Source organism: Aquarana catesbeiana, linkage group LG13 (assembly GCF_042186555.1).
Source record: "Aquarana catesbeiana isolate 2022-GZ linkage group LG13, ASM4218655v1, whole genome shotgun sequence".
NCBI lineage: Eukaryota > Metazoa > Chordata > Amphibia > Anura > Ranidae > Aquarana > Aquarana catesbeiana.
Genome location: NC_133336.1, coordinates 147,831,610 through 147,853,478, shown reverse-complemented (window position 1 = coordinate 147,853,478; position 21,869 = coordinate 147,831,610). Strand labels below are relative to the sequence as shown.

The window sequence follows — 21,869 nt, the reverse complement described above, 5'->3', positions numbered from 1 at the left end:
CCCCCCAGGCCAGCCACCCCATAGAAGGATAAGAGAACAATTTCCTGTATGAACTCCGTGTCACAATCACATGTGTAAATGAACAGTATCAATGAATTGCAACATAGCAGCAAGCAAACAACCCCTGCCAACCCGCGAGAACCATTAGGACAGGTCAGCTTCATCCCTGAACAAAACTGGAACAGTCTGTAATCCAAACTAGTCGCTAAACTAAGAGAAACTAGTTAGTCATATTCCTCCTATACTTTGTGGTGCAACAACAGTACTTGAAAGTACGTGAAAACAGACTTAAACTCAAAAGGGGGCGATGTCCAAGGGTGTAGAGATCTTCCATTCTGTATTGCTCCGGTTACTCCAGTTATTAAAGGATGAAAAAAGTAGCATACAGGAAAGTACCTAATTAAGCGCCAGGAGGGAGGAGCCGGATGTGGGCGAGGTTAGGCTGCTAGGGATGTGAGATGGGAGCTCGGCGTCCCTCCAGCCGTGATGCGAACTAAGAGCTCACGGAGTGAATGCTAGCCTCCCACCCCCCTCATCACGGAGCGCCGTGCGGTGCATGCGGCAATCGCCCCCTCCCTTCCCCCCTGCGTCCCTTCCAGCTCCTGAGCCCGGAGGTAAGGTGGAGGAGCGGTGTCCACAAGCAGCGGCCCCCTGAATAACAGCAGCATCAGCGCCGGCGTCAGCTGCAGCAGCAAGTGATCACAGCGACTACAGCGGGGAGTATGGTCGGGTCCACCGCGCCATCCCCCTCCTGGAGATAAAGCAGCCAGTACACAGGAAGCAAGACTCACAAGCTGACGGGCGTCAGTGTGTCAGTGGAGGGGCTGCTGAATTTCATGCTGCAGGAACAGAAGATACCAACAGGCTGACAGCAAGTAAATGGGAATCTAAGCGCGGAAGGAAGCACCCAGGAGTCACAGGGAGGTAAAAGGAAAAAAAAAAAAAAAAGGGGTGAAAAATTGTATAATTGGAGCCTGGAATAGTTAAGACTCTGTGAAACACTTAATCAACAAGGAGGGTGAGTAAATCCCTTTTTATGACACATAAATGTATGGATATTCCTGTCTTTTCATTTCTTGCAGTCCGCTGCCTTAAAAGTGATATTATTAGCAATATAATGTGATGGGTCCCATATACCTTGTATACTAAAAATACAATAGTGCTTACTTTGAGTATCAGTGAATACTTGGACATACCTGGAAGAGGGGTGAGTGTGAAGGTAGGGGAGGTGGTGAGGGTGAATCTACAGGGATATTAGTACTCCCAGAGCCCCCCCAGAGCCCCTCGCCTCCGGCTACACCCGGGGATACATCCGGGGAGTGGGTTGCTAGATTTCATCCCCGAGCCCAGGATTGTGTTAATAAAGCATAATTAGCCCTGCAGTACACTCTCAGTCCGGGAATCCGGTCAGATGTGCAATAAACGTACAAACAGGAGGAAGGCTCCTAAAAGATATTGAACATTTTCCTGAGTGATCAAAGGCGGAACAGATAAAACTAATAACAGGCAATCAGCTACACGGTCAACACCACGTGCGGGCAACCTATCACTTTCTGGGTCAGTATACATCATTAGCCTGTCCCTGCGGGGACCGGAAGAAACAGGGAAATGTCAACAAGAGGGACTACGGCAAACCCTCCCAGGACTAGCTCGAGCCCTGGCACAATCAGGAGATACATGGTGAATGACGGTAGCAAGGAAAGCCCGAGCAAATCAATAGGGGCAACAGCGGCAACAGGCACAAAAAATAAGACACCTGATCGCGCAGGGAAAGCGGGAACAAGAAGACAAATGGCTGATGGGGATATAAGACCTCTAGGCAGTGATACAGGAGCAGAACTTGTAGTGGAGCCCCTGCAAGACAGGACACTTCCCACCAAGGAGGAAATAGCAGAAATGTTCGCCAGACTAGAGGTTTCAATCAAGGAGGAGATCAACATAGTGCATGAAAATATGAGCCACTTATTGAAAAGAGTGGAGGAAGTGGAATCCACAGTGGAAACACAAGGAGCCGAAATCCAAAAAATGAAGCTGCAGATGGAAGCAATGCAGGTTGAACAAAGAAATATCAAATATAGATTGGAGGACCAAGATAATCGCAACAGAAGAAAGAACCTGCGGATTAGAGGCCTTCCGGAACCACAAGATGGAACAGAGAACCTGCCGCTCAAAATGGAAGAAATCTTTAATGATCTGATGAACCCAACGGAAGCTGGTCGAAAGCTCAAATTGGACAGGGTACACAGATTAAGAAAACCACCAGACATCAGGGGAGACTCACCACGAGACGTCATCGTGCGATTCCACAATTTCGCGGACAAGGAACAAATAACCTCCAACTTAAAGAGAAACCTCCAGGCTAAATACAAAGATAAAAACCTGCAAATATTCCAAGACCTTGCAGCAGAGACCCTCAAGAGGAGAAGAATCCAGAAACCCCTCCTAGCAACCCTGAAAGCGCATGGAGTACAGTACTCCTGGGGCTTCCCAGCCTGCCTGATTGGACGCAAAGAAGGCCGAAAGGCCGTGCTTAGATTCCCGGAAGACACGCAAAAATTCTGCGAACACCTAGAAATACCTCTTGCGGAAATCCCGGGATGGTGGGAGAAAAATACCAAAAATGACCCAATAGGGGAAACACCCACCTGGAGACTGGTTGGAAACCTGCAGTGAACCTGTAGCAAATCAAATACGGAAAGAGAAAGGAAGGGAAAGGAAAAGAAGGAAAAAAAAGGAAGAGAAAAAAGGAAAGAAGGAAGGAAAAAAAGAAAAGAAAAAAAGAAAAGGGAAAAGAGAGGAAACGGTGGTTCTAGGGAAGCGCCAGTACAGACATATAAGTTGTCTGGTTAGCAATGATGTAGTGTGATCACGGGGCCGGTGGGGTGGAGGGGGGGGACCGGGATGGGGGGGAGGTGAGAGGCACGAGGGAGGGAACCCCGGGACGGACAGCTCCCATACAACAAACTTATATCCCGCATCTTCGACCAAACCCCGCACCGGGCTCAACCTCTGGGGGACAACCGGGGGGCCGGGTGGTAGAGGAAGGCCACGGTTATACCTTTGGGACGATTTTGGGCCCGCTGTACCCCCAAAGGGTTGGGGAAGGGGGGGGGGAGGGCGGGTGGGAAAGGTGGGGTGTCTAGAGGGTGGGGGAGGTGAGGGCGATGGGGTGGGGGGGGATGGGGGAGGGGGGGGAGCAAGAGAGAGCCCAGCGCAACCAACAACACTAGGAGCTTGTTTCTTGGAAAGTAAAATCCTATATAGGGGCAAGAGATGTCACCCAACTTAAAAATAATTTCTTATAATGTAAGGGGTCTGAGTGCCTGTATTAAACGAGCTAACATCCTGGGGGAATTGAAGTCTTTGAAGGCCGAGGTCGCTATGTTGCAGGAGACACACCTCAGTACCAAGAGGAATCAAATTATTTACTCCAGGGACTTTCCAGAGTGGTACTACAGTGACTCACCAATAAGAGGTGCTAGAGGAGTTGCCATAGGGTTCGCCAGGGATACGAGGTTCGAACTAGAGGAGAGATTGTCAGACCCGGAGGGGAGATATCTCTTCCTGAAAGGGAAAATTTACGGACGGAAGTATTCTCTGGCGAACATCTATGGGCCAAATAAAAACACCTACAGAACAGTCATGACCATACTGAGTAAATTCGAGACATTCAAGACGGGGAGAGCAATAGTGGGAGGAGACTTCAACCTATGCCTGGACCCAGAGAGGGACTGTACGTCCCGTGCGCGGGGGAGAGGGGGAGTGTGGCCAGGGAAACTAAAGAATAAACTACACCAGCTCCAGCTGGTAGATGTCTGGAGGATACAACAGGGAGACACCAGGGACTACACTTTCTACTCCCCCGTGCACGGGACATATTCAAGACTCGATTTTTTCTTGATAGAGCATAGGATGCTGGAAGAAACTGCAGGGGCCACCATTGGTAATATGACCTTCTGGGATCATGCACCTGTGAGTCTATTCCTAAGGGTAGGAGAAACCGTGATACAGAGCACAGGGTGGAGATTAAACGAAGACCTCTTAGCAGACAGCGATACCTTAAAGAGAATAAAGGAGGAATTAGAATGGTTCTTTAAAATCAATACTCCAGGGGAGGTAAATGAGGCTACAATTTGGGAAGCCCATAAAACTTATATTAGGGGGATCATCATGATGATAGGAGGGGAAAAAAATAAGAGATTGAAAAATCAAAGACTAGCCTTGACCAAAGAGATCCATAAATTAGAACAACAACATAAGGCATCAGGCGGGAGGGCGGTCTGGACGAACTTACTCAAAAAGAGGGAAGAGCTGAGGACAACCCTAGAGCAGGAAACACGTAAAATGTATTATCTGGTCAAAAAAGAGAGATACATGTATAGTAACAAACCCGGCAAACACCTGGCAAGGGCCCTAAAAAAGAAGAAAACAAATAACTATATAGAGAGCATCAGGACCAGTTCGGGGGAAATCAAACATAGAACGCAGGATATAGCTAGAGCCTTTCAAACGTTCTATGAGGCACTATATGCAATAAAAAAGGGTCACTCTTGGGAACAGGACAAACATAGGCACGAGGCCATCAAAATGTTCCTAAAAGAGGCAAAATTAAAAAAAATCACGGAAGAGGACAGCAACATGTTAGATGCCCCCGTGACCCTCCAAGAAGTCAAAAGAGCGATTCAGGATATCCCAAACGGGAAAAGCCCAGGGCCTGATGGACTGACCGCCCACTATTATAAAAAGCTGCAAGAACCACTACTTCCCATACTGTGCTCCTACATTAATGGGATCGGGGTAAGCTGGGAGATGAGAAAGGAAGCTTTAGAAGCAAACATTGCCGTCATAAAGAAGGAGAGAAAGGATAGCACTTTGTGCTCTGGCTATAGACCCATCTCCCTTCTGAATATAGACACAAAGATCTACGCAAAGATCCTTGCAGATAGATTGAAAAGGGTCATAAAAGAGATGATCCACTCAGACCAAGTGGGGTTTATACCAGGGAGGGAAGGGAAAGACAATAGCATTAAAACGCTAATGGTGACCCAGATAATGAAGGACAGAGGAGCCCCAGGTCTACTCCTGTCGATAGATGCTGAAAAAGCATTCGACAGGGTAGACTGGGGCTTTATGTGGAACACCTTGGAGGAGTTCGGGATTGGCGACAAAATGATTAAAAAGATCAAGGCACTATACACACACCCCACCGCAAGAGTCAAAATCAATGGTACCCTGTCTGGACCCATTGAAATGCAAAATGGTACCAGACAGGGATGCCCACTCTCCCCGCTGCTGTTCGTGCTGACGCTAGAACCGTTGCTGGCCAAGATCAGACTAAGCCCAGATATCAGCGGTATAAAAATTGGGGAAGATGAATATAAAATAGCAGCCTTCGCAGACGACGTTTTGTTGTTTGTCACACGTCCAAGGATCACCCTCCCCAACTTACTAGCGACCCTCAGAAATTACGGTCAATTATCAAACTTCCGGGTAAATGCGACCAAGTCGGAAATAATGGAAGTGGTAGAAGACAAAGGAGGAGATAAGGCCTATCAAAAGAGTCTACCTTTCAAATGGGGGGTAAGGGAATTGAATTACTTGGGAGTAAAAATAACATTAACAAGAGAAACAATGTTCCAAGCCAACTACATGACCCTCCTCAACGAAATCAGAGTAGAGCTAAATAGATTTCCGCGAAATCGATTGTCATGGGGTGGCAGAATAAACTTACTCAAAATGTCAATCCTTCCCAAAATCACATACAAATTTCAAATGCTACCACTGGCTGTCACACAGAGCTATTTGAATAAAATACACGCACTGTTTCTAAAATTTATTTGGAGGGGGAAGAAGCCGCGAGTAAAGTACGCACAATTAGTGAATGGCAAGAAGAGAGGGGGATGGGGAGCACCAGATATTAAAAAATATTACACAGCTGCGATTTTGTCACGTATCTTAGAATGGGTTAACAACAATATAGATAAACAATGGGTGAAAATAGAAAACACAAGGAGTGGAGTAGACTTGGGAAAAAATGTTTGGATACCACCACAATTTAGAAAATTAAATATAAAAATATTTGATATCACGAAACATGTTTTAAACACTTGGGATAAGATATACATTAGAGAGAAGTGGAAATATAACTCGCCGCTAGTCCCTCTTAGGGGCACGGATTATTTCCCGCCGGGGAGGGAAGACGTGGCCGGAAGATGGATCCTGAGCGATGACGTCCAGCTTAAGGACATCACCAGCCAGGGAACATTCTGTACCTACCAGGAACTCAGGGCAAGAGACACTTGTTTTGCCATGGATAGCTGGAAATATAGGCAGCTCAAACATTTCGTAGAGTCCCTCCCGCAGCCAATAAGATCAATAGAAGACCTCTACCCACTTGAGAAAGTACTCATAAAGAAAAGTAGGAGGGGAGGAATGTCAAGGATCTATAAAACCCTGATAGAAATGGGAGAGACTGAGCGACCAGGATTTCTTGGGAAATGGGAGGAGGAGATAGGAAACAAGATTAGTGACAATGAGGCGAGGAGAATCCTGAGTAGAGCTAATGGCACATCAGTAAATTACAGGATTGCTGAAATGAACTTTAGAGTGTTGGCCAGAATATATATCACCCCGGACTTAGCACATAAAATACAGGATGTGACGTCGCAGTTCTGCTGGAGAGGGTGCAGAGAAATAGGGACTGCTGCGCACATTTGGTGGGCGTGTCCGGAAATAAGAAAATTTTGGGAGGAGGTAAGGGAGATTACATACATGATTACCAACAAGAAAGTACCAGATGACCCCTGGGTGTGTCTGCATCACGGCAGCAATATACCTTCCAAAAACTACCGGAAAATCTTGCTGCCGCACCTCCTTAATGCAGCTAAGAGTCTCATCCCTAGGCACTGGAGGAACAGTAGGAGACCATCAATGCGGGAGTGGTTCGACAACATAGACGAAATCTACCGCATGGAGTACTTAAGATATAGTGAAGGAATGGAGATGGAGGAATACGAGGAGACATGGAGAGACTGGGTTAGGTTCAAGGCCTCAAACCAGGCAGCTGAAGTATGGGAGGACAAGGCAGAAAACACACCCTAAATAAAATATACAAAACAAAGAAATAAGCTATGTACCTTGACAGGCTCTGGAAAAACCAGAAATAGTAGAAATGGATCAACAATAGTCTGAGGTTGCGCTGGGTCTCTCTTTCTCCCAAATAGGGGGGGGGAAGCTGGGGTGGGAGGGGGGGGAGGGGGGTATATAGTAGTATGATAATAAATAACCAGAAATGGCAGAGGGTAAACATTTTGTAAGGCACTCATGGAATGAAAAACATATTCACATACGGAAAACGCCACAATGATATGTAAGTATTGAGGAATAAGCTTGACTGAAAAGTTGAAACAATATCCCCTCACGAATAGTACTTGGCTGATGTGGCAAAAAAAGAAAAAAAAGAAAAAAAAAAAAAAAAATTAAGCGCCAGGATGTTCAGACCCGTTAGGGTAGGATAATGTATCTGTCAAACACCATTGGACATGTCAAGCAACAACAGCTTACCGCAGAGTAGAGAACCAGGAGTCGGCATCCTCCAGGGAGTCAAAGAATTTTGCAGTGTCAGCACTGACAACTCTCAGGCTGCTCGGGTACAGCATGCTGTAGGGCAGGCCTTTTTCTCTGAGGCGTCAACAGATGTCTTGGAAGGTTTTTCTCTTCTTCTGTAGGTCCGCCGAGAAGTCGGGGTAAAAGTAGACAGCATTTTCATATCTGAGGTGAGGATGTTTCCTGGCTTCGCTGAGTATGTGGTCACGATCCCAATAATTGAGGAACCTTACCAGGAATGGGCGAGGTGGTGCCCCAGGGGGTCGACGGCCAGTGGGAACTCGATGTGCACGTTCGACTACAAAGGTCGGCGGAACAGGCGCCAGCTTGAGGATGTTTTTGAAGAAAGCCTCAGCGAACTCTGCAGGTCGCTCGCCCTCTGATCCCTCTGGCAGGCCAAGCACTCTCACATTATTCCTCCTGAGGCGATTCTCGGCATCATCGGATTTAGCTACCAGTGATTTGACTGTACTCTAGCACTTCAACGTGATGGTCATGGCTTGCAGTCAGGTCCTCTGTGGCTGATATACGTGATTCAGATTCTGTGAGGCGTCCTCTGAACTTATCTAGATCTGCCCTTATGCAACTGCACCATGAGCTTACCAATACGGGTCAGCAGGGAGGATCTACAGTTTTCTATGGCTAGCAGGATCACCGCCATGTCCCCAGAGGTGGGGAATTCCAGGGCCACTGGAGCGAGCGGACTCTCCTGGCTCGTGGCCATGTTTAGATCAGCCAGCAGCGCGTGGAGCCTGTCATCTAAGATGGCGTCTGGGCGTCTGACCGGCGCCGACGGTTGCTTTTTACTGGAGTTCGAGGCCGCGGTTTTACCTTTTGCCGCCATGGATGGAGGCACAATAACAAGTACCATCCGTTCCGGGCACCAGTGGCAATCCGAACAGAGTCCCGTTAGGTGCGGAGAAGGATGAGGTTATTTTAGGGTGACAGGAGCTCTTCTCAATGCAACCTTCCTTCACACCCCCGGCCCAGATGTATTGCTGAGAGGCAGCTAGATGCGACCCAAGCTGGTCGTATACCTCCAGTCTTTGATGTTCTCACCGTGGACAGTCAATGCTCACCAGAAGCCTACCCCTTCACAGTAACAGGCAGGCAGGGGCAAGGCAGTAAGGATGTTGGGCTGGGAGTGCCAGGGTGCAGAGGGCCCAAAACAATGTGATGGAGGCAGCAGCAGATAGGGCACAATATCCCCACCCGGTCAGGCAGTCCTTGGCAGCACCCCAGGCCTTGGCAAGGACCTGGGGGACTGGTAGGGCGGATGTAGAGAGGACGCCTGCACTTCCGACGTAGGGCGGACCGGCTGCGGCGACTCCCAGGGGGAAGCAGCCACAGGAAACACCGGGGATCCACAGGCCTCACTAGGCCGCGGCCGCCACAGACGTCCCCGGAGCTCGGCAAGGGCTCTGGACTTCACCAGGTAAGTAGATGGGCTAGGTATAGGGGCAGATGAAAGTCCCTTACCTCCAGATCCGTCCGGATTGAGATTCCCCCAGGTGGCCTCGGATCTGCAAGATGGCGGCAGACACGAGAGGCTGGAGGCGGTCTCCCTCTGTTGATTACAGGCTAAGCTTCTGGGAGATATTGGCGTAGAACACTGCAGGGGCACCTAGATGAGTAGGCTGGCAGGTTTTCTGGTGCTTAGCAGGTCGTTAAAACACTCGGATGGCAGCGGATTAGCAATCAGGATTCTGGAGCACCTCGCAAAGACGTCCGCCGCTGCTCACATCCGGACACGCCCCCAGCACTATGCATCCTTGTGGCTACTTTTCCAAGAAATTGTCACCTGTGGAGTGCAATTACGAGATTGGTGACAGAGAGCTGCTAGCGATCATTTTCGCCCTGAAAGAATGTAGACATCTCCTCAAAGGTACCACTGTGCCGGTTCTCATTCTTACTGACCATAAGAATCTCACATTCTTGTCTGAGGCTAAGCGCCTCTCTCCCAGAAGGGCACGATGGTTTCTTTTCTTGTCAAGTTTCAATTACATTCTTACACGGTACTAAGAATGTAAGGGCTGACGCTCTGTCACGACAAACTTTCCCTCACTTCCCAGATGGAGTCGGTTCTGGGTCCTGTGATTCCTCCTGATCATATTCTGGCTACAGTTCGCACCAGTCTCACTTCTCCTTTGGGTGACAAAATTCTTGCTACTCAGGTCCATATTCCTCCTGAGAAACCTTGTGACCGCTGCTTTGTCCCAGAGAGTCTCCGCACTGCTGTGCTCCAGACTTCCCATTCTCCCAAGGCTGCTGGCCACGCTGGGAAGAATCAACTCTTTTGAGCCATTTCCCAACAATTCTGGTGGCCTAGTTTATGTGCCGATGTAACCGCTTTCATAGCTGTCTGTTCCATGTGTGCTCAGAGTAAGACTCCACAACACTTTCCAGCATGCCTTCTACAACCCATACTCAAGAGAGAGAGGCCCTGAACCCAAAACCACCTGTCTATGGATTTCTTTGTGAAGTTACCCAACTCCCAGGGCAACACAGTTATCCTTACGGTGGTTGACCGGTTCTCAAAAATGTCTCATTGTATTCCACTTAAGAAGTTGCCCACTTCTAAGGAACTGGCTTCTATTTTTGCTCGTGAGATCTTTTGCTTACATGGGCTACCCAAGGTGATTGTCTTGGACAGGGATAGTCAGTTTGTGTCCCGGTTCTGGCGAGCCTTTTGTGCACAGTTGGGAATTGTATGAAGTGCAGTCCATTGTTGACTCCCGTAGGTTCCGTGGGTGTATACAGTACCTGGAGCATTGGATAGGGTACGGTCTGGGAAAACACTCTTGGGTCTAGTCCTCGGACGTACATGCCCCTGTCCTCCGTGAATACCATAGAAGTTTTCCCCTCAAGCCTGGTGGTCCTCCGAGGGGGAGAGGTCATTGAGGGGGTACTGTCAGAGCTGGGCTCAGCCCTTCCTTCTCTGAGCTGGCCGCACAGCTGTTGGCTAATTGCCAGCTCCTATCTCTCCAGAGCTACTCACACCTGTTGATGGCACTATATTGATCCCTGACTCTCTGGTTTGCCTGACTATCCGTTCTGGTTACCGAACTTTGGCTATGTTGTGACTACGTTTGTTCTATTTACTTTTATTAAAAAACAAGTGTGATTTAACTGTACTTCTGTCTCGGTCTGATTTCATGGATTCTGACACGTCTCACCATGACCTCATTGGTGTTTGGTCCCGCCCAGTGCAGACTGTGGAGGGGAGGGCTCTAGGCTCACTAATAGCATATAAAAAGGTGCCTTAGCATGTTGGATTAGCTCTGAGGAAGGAAGCTTGCCTCCTGAAACGCGTCAGCTTTCCAACTGTAGAGATGGGTCATCCTCATTACTGGTGTTGTATATAACATGCATTTTATCCTTGTATGCATGCTTTTGGTATTTAAAATTTCTAAGGTGTCTTAGGTAATGCACTATTTATATATATATATATATATATATATTTTTTTTTATATAATATATATATATATATATATATATATATATATATATATATATATATATATATATATATATATATATATATATATATATATATATATATACATACATACATACATACATACATACATACACACACACACACATATATATATATATATATATACACACACACACACACATATATATATATATATACACACACACACACACACACACATACACACACATATACATACACACACACATATATATACAAATATTGACAATATTTGTATATATTTTTTCATGTGACAACACTGAAGAAATGACACTTTGCTACAATATAAAGTAGTTTGTGTACAGCTTGTTTAACAGTGCAAATTTGCTATCTCCTCAAAATAACAACACAGCCATTAATGTCTAAACCGCTGGCAACAAAAGTGAGTACACCCCTAAGTGAAAATGTCCAAATTGGGCCCAAAGTGTCAATATTTTTTGTGGTCACCATTATTATCCAGCACTGCCTTAACCCTCCTGGGCATGGAGTTAACCAGAGCTTCACAGGGTGCCACTGGAGTCCTCTTCCACTCCATGATGACATCACAGAGCTGGTGGATGTTAGAGACCTTGCGCTCCTCCACCTTTCCGTTGGGGGATACCCCACAGATGTTCAATAGGGTTTAGGTCTTGAAACATGCTTGGCGAGTCCATCACCTTTACCCTCAGCTTCTTTCGCAAGGCAGTGGTCGTCTTGGAGGTGTGTTTTGGGGTCGTTATGTTAGAATACTGCCCTGCGGCCCAGTCTCCGAAGGGAAGAGATCATGCTCTGCTTCAGTATGTCACAGTACATGTTGGCATTCATGGTTCCCTCAATGAACTGTACCTCCCCGGTGCCAGCAGCACTCATGCAACCCCAGACCATGACACTTGCACCACCAAGCTTGACTGTAGGCAAGACACACTCGTCTTTTCACTCCTCACCTGGTTACCGCCGCACACGCTTGACACCATCTGAACCAAATAAGTTTATCTTGGTCTCATCAGACCACAGGACATGGTTCCAGTAATCCATGTTTTTAGTCTGCTTGCCAGCAAACGGTTTTCGGTCTTTCTTGTGCATCATCTTTAGAAGAGGTGTTCTTCTGGAATGACAGCCATGCAGACCAATTTGATGCTGTGTGCGGCGTATGGTCTGAGCAGTGACAGACTGACCCCCTACCCCTTCAACCTCTACAGCAATGCTAGCAGCACTTGTACGTCTATTTCTCAAAGGTAACCTCTGGATATGATGCTGAGCATGTGCACTCAACTGCTTTGGTCGACCATGGCGAGGAATATTCTGAGTGGAATGAAAAAACAAGATAAAACGAATTCAATGTGTAAATAGCAGCACTACTAACGTGAGATATAACCACATAGACAAGACAATAAAAAACATATGCGTTGCGTTTGAAAAGAAAAAAATTCAAATCAGTCCATGTGTCTTCAAAACAGCACCAATGAAATGCCTTAATTGTGTGAATATGTGTAGAAGTTCTAATTCACTCAGCTCCTCCACCACGTGAATAGACCACCACCATAAAAGTTAGGATGCACTCTTACCAGAGAATGTTGACCACCTATTACAGGTGGTCAAAAGGGGCTCATAAATCTCATATGCTTCATCCACGTTGTTTCTTAGCATACAAAGAGCAGGAGGGATCATCCGGGATCATCCAACTGTCACATGAAAAACGATACTCCACTGGTCTTAGATCGTAGTATCCAGTGAAACGTATCAGCAAAGAGATAAACTTACATTGTATAAATCTTTAAAATTTGGCTTTATTCAAATAATGCACGGACATGCCACTACATTGAAAGAAAAAATGCCATCAGCCAAAACAACGGGCTCAATCTCAACATGAAAACAGTAAACAATGCCTTTACCTAACCGGTTTTGTCGCAATAGGAATTCTTCTGAGTGGAACCTGTCCTGTTGAACCGCTGTATGGTCTTGCCCACCGTGCTACAGCTCAGTTTCAGGGTCTTGGCAATCTCCTTACAGCCCAAGCCATCTCCATGTAGAGCAACAATTCTTTTTTTCAGATCCTCAGAGAATTCTTTGCCATGTTGAACCTCCAGTGACCAGTGAAAGTGAAAACAATTTTAACACACCTGCGCTTGCCACCTGCCATTCACACCTGAGACCTTGTAACACTAATGAGTCACATGACACCGGGGAGGGGGATTGGCTAATTAGGCCCAATTTGGACATTTTCACTTAGGGGTGTACTCACTTTTGCTGCCAGCGGTTTAGACATTAATGGCTTTGTGCTAAATTATTTTGAGAGGATAGCAAATATACACTGTTATACAAGCTGTACACTCACTACTTTACATTGTAGCAAAGTGTCATTTCTTCAGTGTTGTCACATGAAAAAATATAATAAAATATTTACAAAAATGTGAGGGTGTGCTCACTTTTGTGAGATACTATATAATCAACAATTATTTGACTCATTGCAACAAATATAATATAATATTGTAATTATGTGACAATTATGACTGACCAGTATTTGCTCCAAAAAGTGTTTTCCAGTGCAGAGGCAGTAGAAAAAGACCTTCATCCATAAACCCGACTGCTGAGTTTCACAAAAGAAAGTAATGATTGCTTTCTCAGCATCTGTGAGCTCTTGAGAAGAAACTGTACAAAAGGTGGAGAAGAAACATCATTTAGTTAATCATATACAGTTCACAGTAATCAACAAATGATTAAATCAGGCAGTTTATTTTTGTGCAGCGAATTATAAAATGACACAAAGATAACCAGTAGACTGGAATTACTCAGCAATCACATTCATAAATCAAATATAACCCAGACTAAAATATGTCTAAACAGGGCCACCATTCGATATCATAGGCCCTATACAACCTGTCTAAATTTTTAATCTGCTGCACAGGGACGCCCTTCTGGCTAATCCACCCCACACAGGCAAATAGCTTTAAAATGCATGGACGGTAAATCAGGCAAGCAACAGTTCACAGCAGTTAAAGGAGAAGTTAACATTTGCTCGCCCTTTTTTCCCCCCTAAATTACAGCTCCCCTATGTACCAATAGAGCATTCATGTACGTTGTTTGCAAAATTATCAAAGCTTTTCATTAAATCTACAGACCACTTACCTTACTGTCCTCATCCATATTTCCAAACTTATCTTTTTCTTCTGCCTTACTTCCTGCACAGACTATAGGTTATGACACAGGAAGGAGTTGATCCATTCCCAGCTGCACGTTTTTTTAAATGAGATGCAATCAGTGATCACCCGTCTTACTAAAATATACAATATACATTTAGATTGCATAGTGTATGGCGATCTTTATACAAGTACATAGGAGGGAGTGGACAGAAACACTCAACTGTCAAGCCCCGTTATCAAGTCGCATTCCCACGTGTTTTTTTTTTAGCGAGGGGGGGAGGCGTTTGAGCATTTTCACTCATCACACATAGGGCAGCCCATTACACACAGCAATCGCCCCAAAGAAGCTTCAGAAGTTTTTTTTTTGTTTTTTTTTTATATTAGAATGGAGCTTGGTGCGTTTTTTACTGTGATTTTTGGTGCAGTGCATTTCTGAAATGCAAGGAAACACACACGTGAATGGAGCCTCATTGTTCTTGTGTAAACGCACCAATTTCACTTTCAGGACCCATTCACATCTAGCATAGTGGGAGCGCACATTTTGTGTCTTGTTTTTCCTGTGACACACATGGGCAGCCTGTTGATTTGAAGCTTCTTTGGGGCGATTGCTGCGTGTAGGGCAGTCCATTCAGGTGGATGGGTTGCCCTATGTGCGATGAGTGAATATGCTCCAAAACGCCTCCCCCCTCGCTATAAAAAAAACAGCAAAAAAAAAAAAACGAATGTGGAAATGCGAGTTCCCGCTATGCAGAGTTGTGAACGGGGCTTGACAGCTGAGTGTTTCTGTCCATTCCCTCCTTTGTACTTGAATAGAGATGGTCATACACTATGCAATCTGTATTTTGTGTATTTAGTGAGAAGGGTGATCACCGATTAATTGCATCTCATTTAAAAAACGTGCAGCTAGGAATGGCTGGGTAGATAATGCAGGGTGTATGCTAATGAGGTCAGCTGGTCAACTCCTTCCGGTGTCATGACCTATAGTCTGTGCAGGAAGTAAGGCAGAAGCAATAGATACGTTTGGAAACATGGACGAGGACAGTAAGATGAGTGGTCTGTAGATTTAATGGAAAGCTTTGATATTTTTGCAAAAAAAAAAATACATGAATGCTATATTGGTGCATAGGGGGGCTGAAATTTAGGGGGGAAAAAAAGGTGAACTTATCCTTTAAAAGGTCACAGCCCAGGCCATTTTTAAGTTTGCGGTCACACTTTGAATGACAATTACTTAGTCATGCAACACTGTACCCAAATGATATTTGTATCATTTGAGACACTTTATTATTTTACTAGATAACAAGTCCTTAGTTTCCATCTGACATTATTTTCCTGATATCATAACATAATAAATGATAACAGTACCCTGTGGCCATGCAGAGATGTCCATAGCAGAAATTCTTCTGCTTATACCACTGCACTTACAAGGAAAAGGGGCAAATCATTTCACAATCCACACATTCTGCTTTGGATTTCAAAAATAAATAAAAACAAAAGGACCAACAATCTGCATATGACGGACCAGAAAGCTCTCAGCCAGATCAAAAACTATAAAACTGGCTGCAGGTGGCATCTATCATAACAGGGTGTGTGGACTTGATGTGATGGGACTGTTATATTATACATTTTATTTTTTATTGCTATCACATCATGGACCGCACATAAAGTTATCAGATCTTTATATTTCATTTTTGTAGAAAAACCTATGTATCCCATCTATCTTGGCTTTGTTAAATATTATGGCAGCTGTATTCCAATTAACAGCCTCATCTTAATCCTTTTTTTTTTTTTTCAATAAGGGTTTATTGCATAAATGTAAAATTACAAAATTGTTATCTTAATCTAAACTAATCCCATTTTACAAATTTCACATACTCTAGCTTCTATGATCAGACGGGCAGCCATAGTGCTCTTCCCATCTTCCCTCTCTGATAACATACAGGTGATACTCGAAAAATTAGAATATCGTGCAGTTCATTTATTTCACTAATGCAACTTAGTGAAACTAATACATGAGATAGACTCATTACATGCAAAGCAAGATAGTACAAACTGTGATTTGTCATAATTGTGATGATTATGGCTTACAGCTCATGAAAACCCTAAATCCACAATCTCAGAAAATAAGAATATTGTGAAAAGTTGCAATATTCTAGGCTCAAAGTGTAACACTCTAATCAGCTAATTAAGCTATAACAAGTTTAAATGGTCTCTCAGTCTGGTTCAGTAGGAATCACATTCATGGGAAAGACCATTATTAACACCCTCCATAGGAGGGAAAGCCTCAAAAGGTAATTGCAAAAGAATTTGGATGTTCCCAAAGTGCTGTATCAAAGCACATTAATAGAAAGTTATGGGAATTGAAGGTAAAAGTGTGGAAGAAAAAGGTGCACAAGCAGCAGGGATAACTGCAGCCTGGAGAGGATTGTCAGGAAAAGGCCATTCAAAAGTGTTAGGGACTTTCACAAGGAGTGGACTGAGGCTGGAGTCAGTGCATCAAGAGCCACCACATACAGACAGATCCTGGACATGGGCTTCAAATGACGTATTCCTCTTGTCAAGCCACTCCTTAACAACAAACGTCAGAAGTGTCATACCTGGGCTAAAGAAAAATAGACCTGGTCTGTTGCTTAGTGGTCCAAAGTCCTCTTTTCTGATGAGAGCAAATTTTGCATCTCATTTGGAAACCAAGGACCCAGTGTATGGAGGAAGAATGGAGATGCACACACTGCAAGATGCTTGAAGTCCAGTGTGAAGTTTCCACAATCTGTGTTGATATGGGGAGCTATGACATCTGCTGGTGTTGGTCCGCTGTGCTTTATTAAGTCCAGGGTCAACACAGCCTTCTACCAGGAGATTTTGGGGCACTTCATGCTTCTTTCCGCAGACGAGCTCTATGGGGATGCTGACTTAATTTTCCAGCAGGACCTGGCACCTGCCCACACTACCAAAAGCACCAAAACCTGGTTCAGTGACCGTGGGATTACTGTGCTTGATTGGCCAGCAAACTCGCTTGACCTGAACCCCATAGAGAATCTATGGGGCATTGCCAAGAGAAAGATGAGAGACGTGAGACTGAACAATGCAGAAGAGCTGAGGGCTGCTATTTAAGCATTCTGCTCTTCCATACCACCTCTGCAGTGCCACAGGCTGATAACTTCCATATCACACAGCATTGAGGCAGTAATTGCTACAAAAGGGGCCCAAACCAAGTACTGGAGTACTTATGTATGCTTATACTTTTCAGAGGTCCAATATTGTTCTATGTACAATCCTTGTATTATTGATTGCATGTAATATTCTAATTTTTTGAGATTGTAGATTTGGGGTTTTCATGAGCTGTAAGCCATAATCATCACAATTATGACAAATCACGGCTTGAACTATCTTGTTTTGCATGTAATGAGTATCTCATATTAGTTTCACCTTTTAAGTTGCATTAGTGAAATAAATTAACTTTTGCACGATATTCTAATTTTTCGAGTATCACCTGTATAAAGTATTCTGTTTTGACTTTACTAGTTGTAGTGCCTAACCCCAAATTCATCCCACAACTTATCAAAATGTCCCTGTCTAGTGTTAATTATCACCCTTGATCCAGCCACCTCACATGAATAGCTGTTTCTCTAGATGTTTACTCAGCATGACTTTTATTCCCTATGGACTTTGGTAACCTAGTTACCCATTGTGGATTCCTGTCCACCCGAACCATTTATCTAGGGGCTCAGTATAGGCGGAACAGCACCTTCGGTTCATATATTTTATAGCGCTCCTCTTGCGCTGGGCATTTTTTTTTTTAATCTTTCCAAATAACTGTTCTGCTTTGTTATGACGCAATTGAAGGTTTTTATACACATGATTATGTAGGTATCACATTAATATTACAATTGTACTTTTATGGTAACAAGTGGCCTAACATAGGCAGGCTAATTATAATCAGGACTCGAAAGAATGCAAACATGTAATAAAAATATTATTAGTGCCGTGTGAGGGCAGTGTGCAATACATACAAAAATAAAATACAATTATATACAGAACTTATACATTTCCTTTACAGTCTTCTCTCTTTTGATCATTATTTTGATCACCGACCATACCTGCTATCACCTTTAACCTGGAACCTTCACACACTTAGGTGAAGGTAGTCCTGGCCAAAAAGAGGCAAAAACTCCATTGTGGAGAATATAATAGCTGATCAGCTTTATTCATTACAAAATCACTTTTCATTGTGAAAAACAAATGATTGATAAGACATATTTACAGAGTACTGGCTGTACACTCCTGTGGCCAGAATGGCCTTCTAGCTTAATTGTTGGCAAGCTGACTTATCAGCATATGTAAACGCAGACAATCCTACCTAAAATGGAAGATGTACAAAAGACAAATATGACTTCAACATGGCTAAACTACTTTTCACATCACATTATATATTCCTTACAATTAAAGTATTTAAATAAATAGTAAATAGTATCCTAGACTTTGATTCAAAGAGGGAAAACAAATCACAGATTTATTTAATTTTGTTATTTTTGCAGTGTCTGGTGTGGATCCGTGTGACTTTTCCTTCAAGTTTTGCACAACTGTATATGAAATAGATGCTGTATTGAATCTCCAAACATTTCCTTATATATAAATGTCTCTTAACAATACACAAGTCACCTGGCTTTAGTTTTAGATCCTTCCAAACTGTTATGCCACGTACACACGGTCGGACTTTTCAGCTACAAAAGTCCGACAGACTTTCGACAGACTTTCTAACGCCCGGACTTGCCTACACACGATCACACCAAAGTCCGATGGATTCGTATGTGATGACGTACACCGGACTAAAATAAAGAAGTTGATAGCCAGTAGCCAATAGCTGCCCTAGCGTGGGTTTTTGTCCGTCTGACTAGCATAAAGACGAGCGGATTTCTGGGTCCGGCGGAGTTACGACGTAAAGATTTGAAGCATGTTCCAAATCTAAAGTCCGTCAGATTTGTGACTGGAAAAGTCCGCTGAAGGTCCGGTGAAGCCCACACACGATCGGATTGTCCGCCGGATTTGGTCCGTCGGAAAGGACCGGTCAAAAAGTCCGACCGTGTGTACGCGGCATTAGGATCTGGAATTGGGAAGAAAACACATATATGAGTTTTGTATTCAAAATAGTGTGACTGTGCTAATCCATATATGTGCATGTATACGTTATTACCACTAATGCGGTGTTTCCAAGTACGTATATCATAAGTATTCAAAGTGCTTGTGCTTCAAGTTTCATCCGTGCTGCATAACCATGACTTTACACCACTTCTTGTGTCACCACCACCTTCTAAAATGGTCACTCACCAGAGCCTAGAAAAAGCTTTGCCTTTGGTTCATATAGGGATAACCACTCCACTATCCTCGCATTCCTCCAGTCAGTTAACCACTAGATGTTTCTTAATGCCCAATGTTAATATCTCATAAAGATTAAAGGTTTATCATTTCGCAGTATGTTTATAAAATACATTTCTTTGTAGCCATTAAAAGCATAAAAAGTGCACGCTCACATTTCCTAGTGCCTTAAACCGGCACTGAGTCTATCCAGCGTTCTGTTGTGGGGCTCTGTTAGGTCGCTTCGTTTCTTATTCCCGGCTTGCGCTCCAAGCCTCGTTTTGATTCGGGTTAGTGGCCGGAAGTGACTTTTGTAAATAACCAAAAGCCTCTATGTGTTTCGCATTCATACATGCGTCATCAGGAAGCTGGGTACGCCATCTTGGAAATGGTATTTATGCCCTTAATGTTATTTGCTTAGCCAATGCGGTCATGTAATCAGACCGGACTGCCTATTCACATCAACCTTCACTATTAGCTGACCGGACGTATAGTATTCAACATCTTCCTTGCTGGCAACACCAACCTACATTGTTATACCTATATTTTAGGGGCCATTAATTAGCATCCCCCTGAATATTTACTAAAACTTATTACTTACGCATTTTGGATCCCCAAATCAGGAAGCTGGAGAGACTTTAACATTTTAATTCAATCCTATCAGAATTTTAATACAATCCTATTAATTAAAAAAACATAAAAATATATGTATATATGGACAGCCCCGCTACAAATTCTATGCACCTTTATCTGAACATCAATACTAATAAAATAGATATTAAAAAAAAATATAAATATAATTTGAGAAAATATATTTAGAAAAAGTGAAAAGTGATAATGAAGAATATATATATATATATATATATATATATATATATATATATATATATATATATATATATATATATATATATATATATATATAAAAATAAAAATGAAAATAAACACAAAAATAAAAGTAAAAAGGCGAATAAAAATACATAAAAATTGAAAATAAAGTTGAAAATACAATTAAAAAAAATACATTAATAATCTTCTATGAAGCAGTTAATATTGAGATCTACGTTCAACCCATTTGGTTGCATAGTATTTAATTTGAAAATTGAGTTAGTTTCATTACTTGATACTTCTCTTCGTAAGATGGAATTTCTCCAGTTACGATCTATCTTATCTATGGCATAAAATTTTAAATTTTGTGGATCTCTGTTGTGGGCAGTTCTAAAATGCTTGGAGATGCTATGATGTTTAAACCCCTTTTTAATGTTTCTAACATATTCCCCTATTCTGACACTAAGCTGTCTCGTAGTTCTCCCCACATTCTGCAAACCGCAGCTACATTCCAGCACGTAGGTGACATAGGTGCTGCTACAATTGATAAGTTTATCTATTTTGTATTTCATTGCAGTAGTGTTTGATTGAAATTCAGTAATTCTCCTATTCTCTTTACTTGTGGTCCTGCGGGGTTTACACTTCCCACATCTGTAAAAGCTCTTATGGTCAAAAAAGGTCACCATTTTTTGGGGGGGTCAGGTACATTCTTTACAATCACATCTCTAATTCTCCTTGCCCGTCTGTAGATAAACCTGGGTCTAGATGGTAGGATCTTACTCAGATGTGGGTCATTGCAAATGATTGGCCGATTCTTCTTTATTATGCCGTCTACAGTTATGTATTCAGTATTGAAACCTGTTACAAATGGCATTTGACTATTTTCCCTTTTCTCCTTTTGCTTATTGTTTTTATCTTTGAATAGGTTGTTTCTATCTATGCTACCAACCTGCTCCCTAATGTGCAACAATTCTTTTTTATCATAGCCTTTGTCTACAAATCTCTCGATTAACCACTTAAGGACCGCCTAACGCCGATTTACGTCGGCAAGGCGGCACGGGCAGGCAAAATCACGTACATGTACGTGATTTGCCTCTCGCGGGTGGGGGGTCCGATCGGACCCCCCCCCGGTGCCCGAAGCGGTCCCGTTCTGTTCCCCGGCGATCCGAGATGAGGGGGAGGCCATCCGTTCGTGGCCCCCCCCTCGCGATCGCCGCCGGCCAATGGGAACACTCCTTTGCTGCTGTATGCTAAACAGCAGCAAAGGAAATGATGTAATCTCCCCTCGGCTCGGTAGTTTCCGTTCCAGCGCCGAGGGGAGAAGACATCAATGTGAGTGCACAACACACACACACACAGTAGAACATGCCAGGCATACAAAACACCCCGATCCCCCCCCGATCGCCCCCCGATCCCCCCCCAATCACCCCCCCCCCCCCCCTGTCACAAACTGACACCAGCAGGTTTTT

General features: G+C 43.8%; 1 protein-coding gene across 1 annotated transcript in view; it reads right to left on the bottom strand.

The window, feature by feature from the left end:
• ZFYVE26 (zinc finger FYVE-type containing 26) overlaps positions 1–21,869 on the bottom strand; it is a gene marked incomplete in the record, with an annotated part of 1,901,467 nt that overhangs the window by 1,609,028 nt on the left and 270,570 nt on the right. Inside the window, 1 exon segment of the mRNA XM_073610828.1 lies at positions 13,599–13,732. Coding sequence (XP_073466929.1) covers positions 13,599–13,732 — 134 coding nt within the window.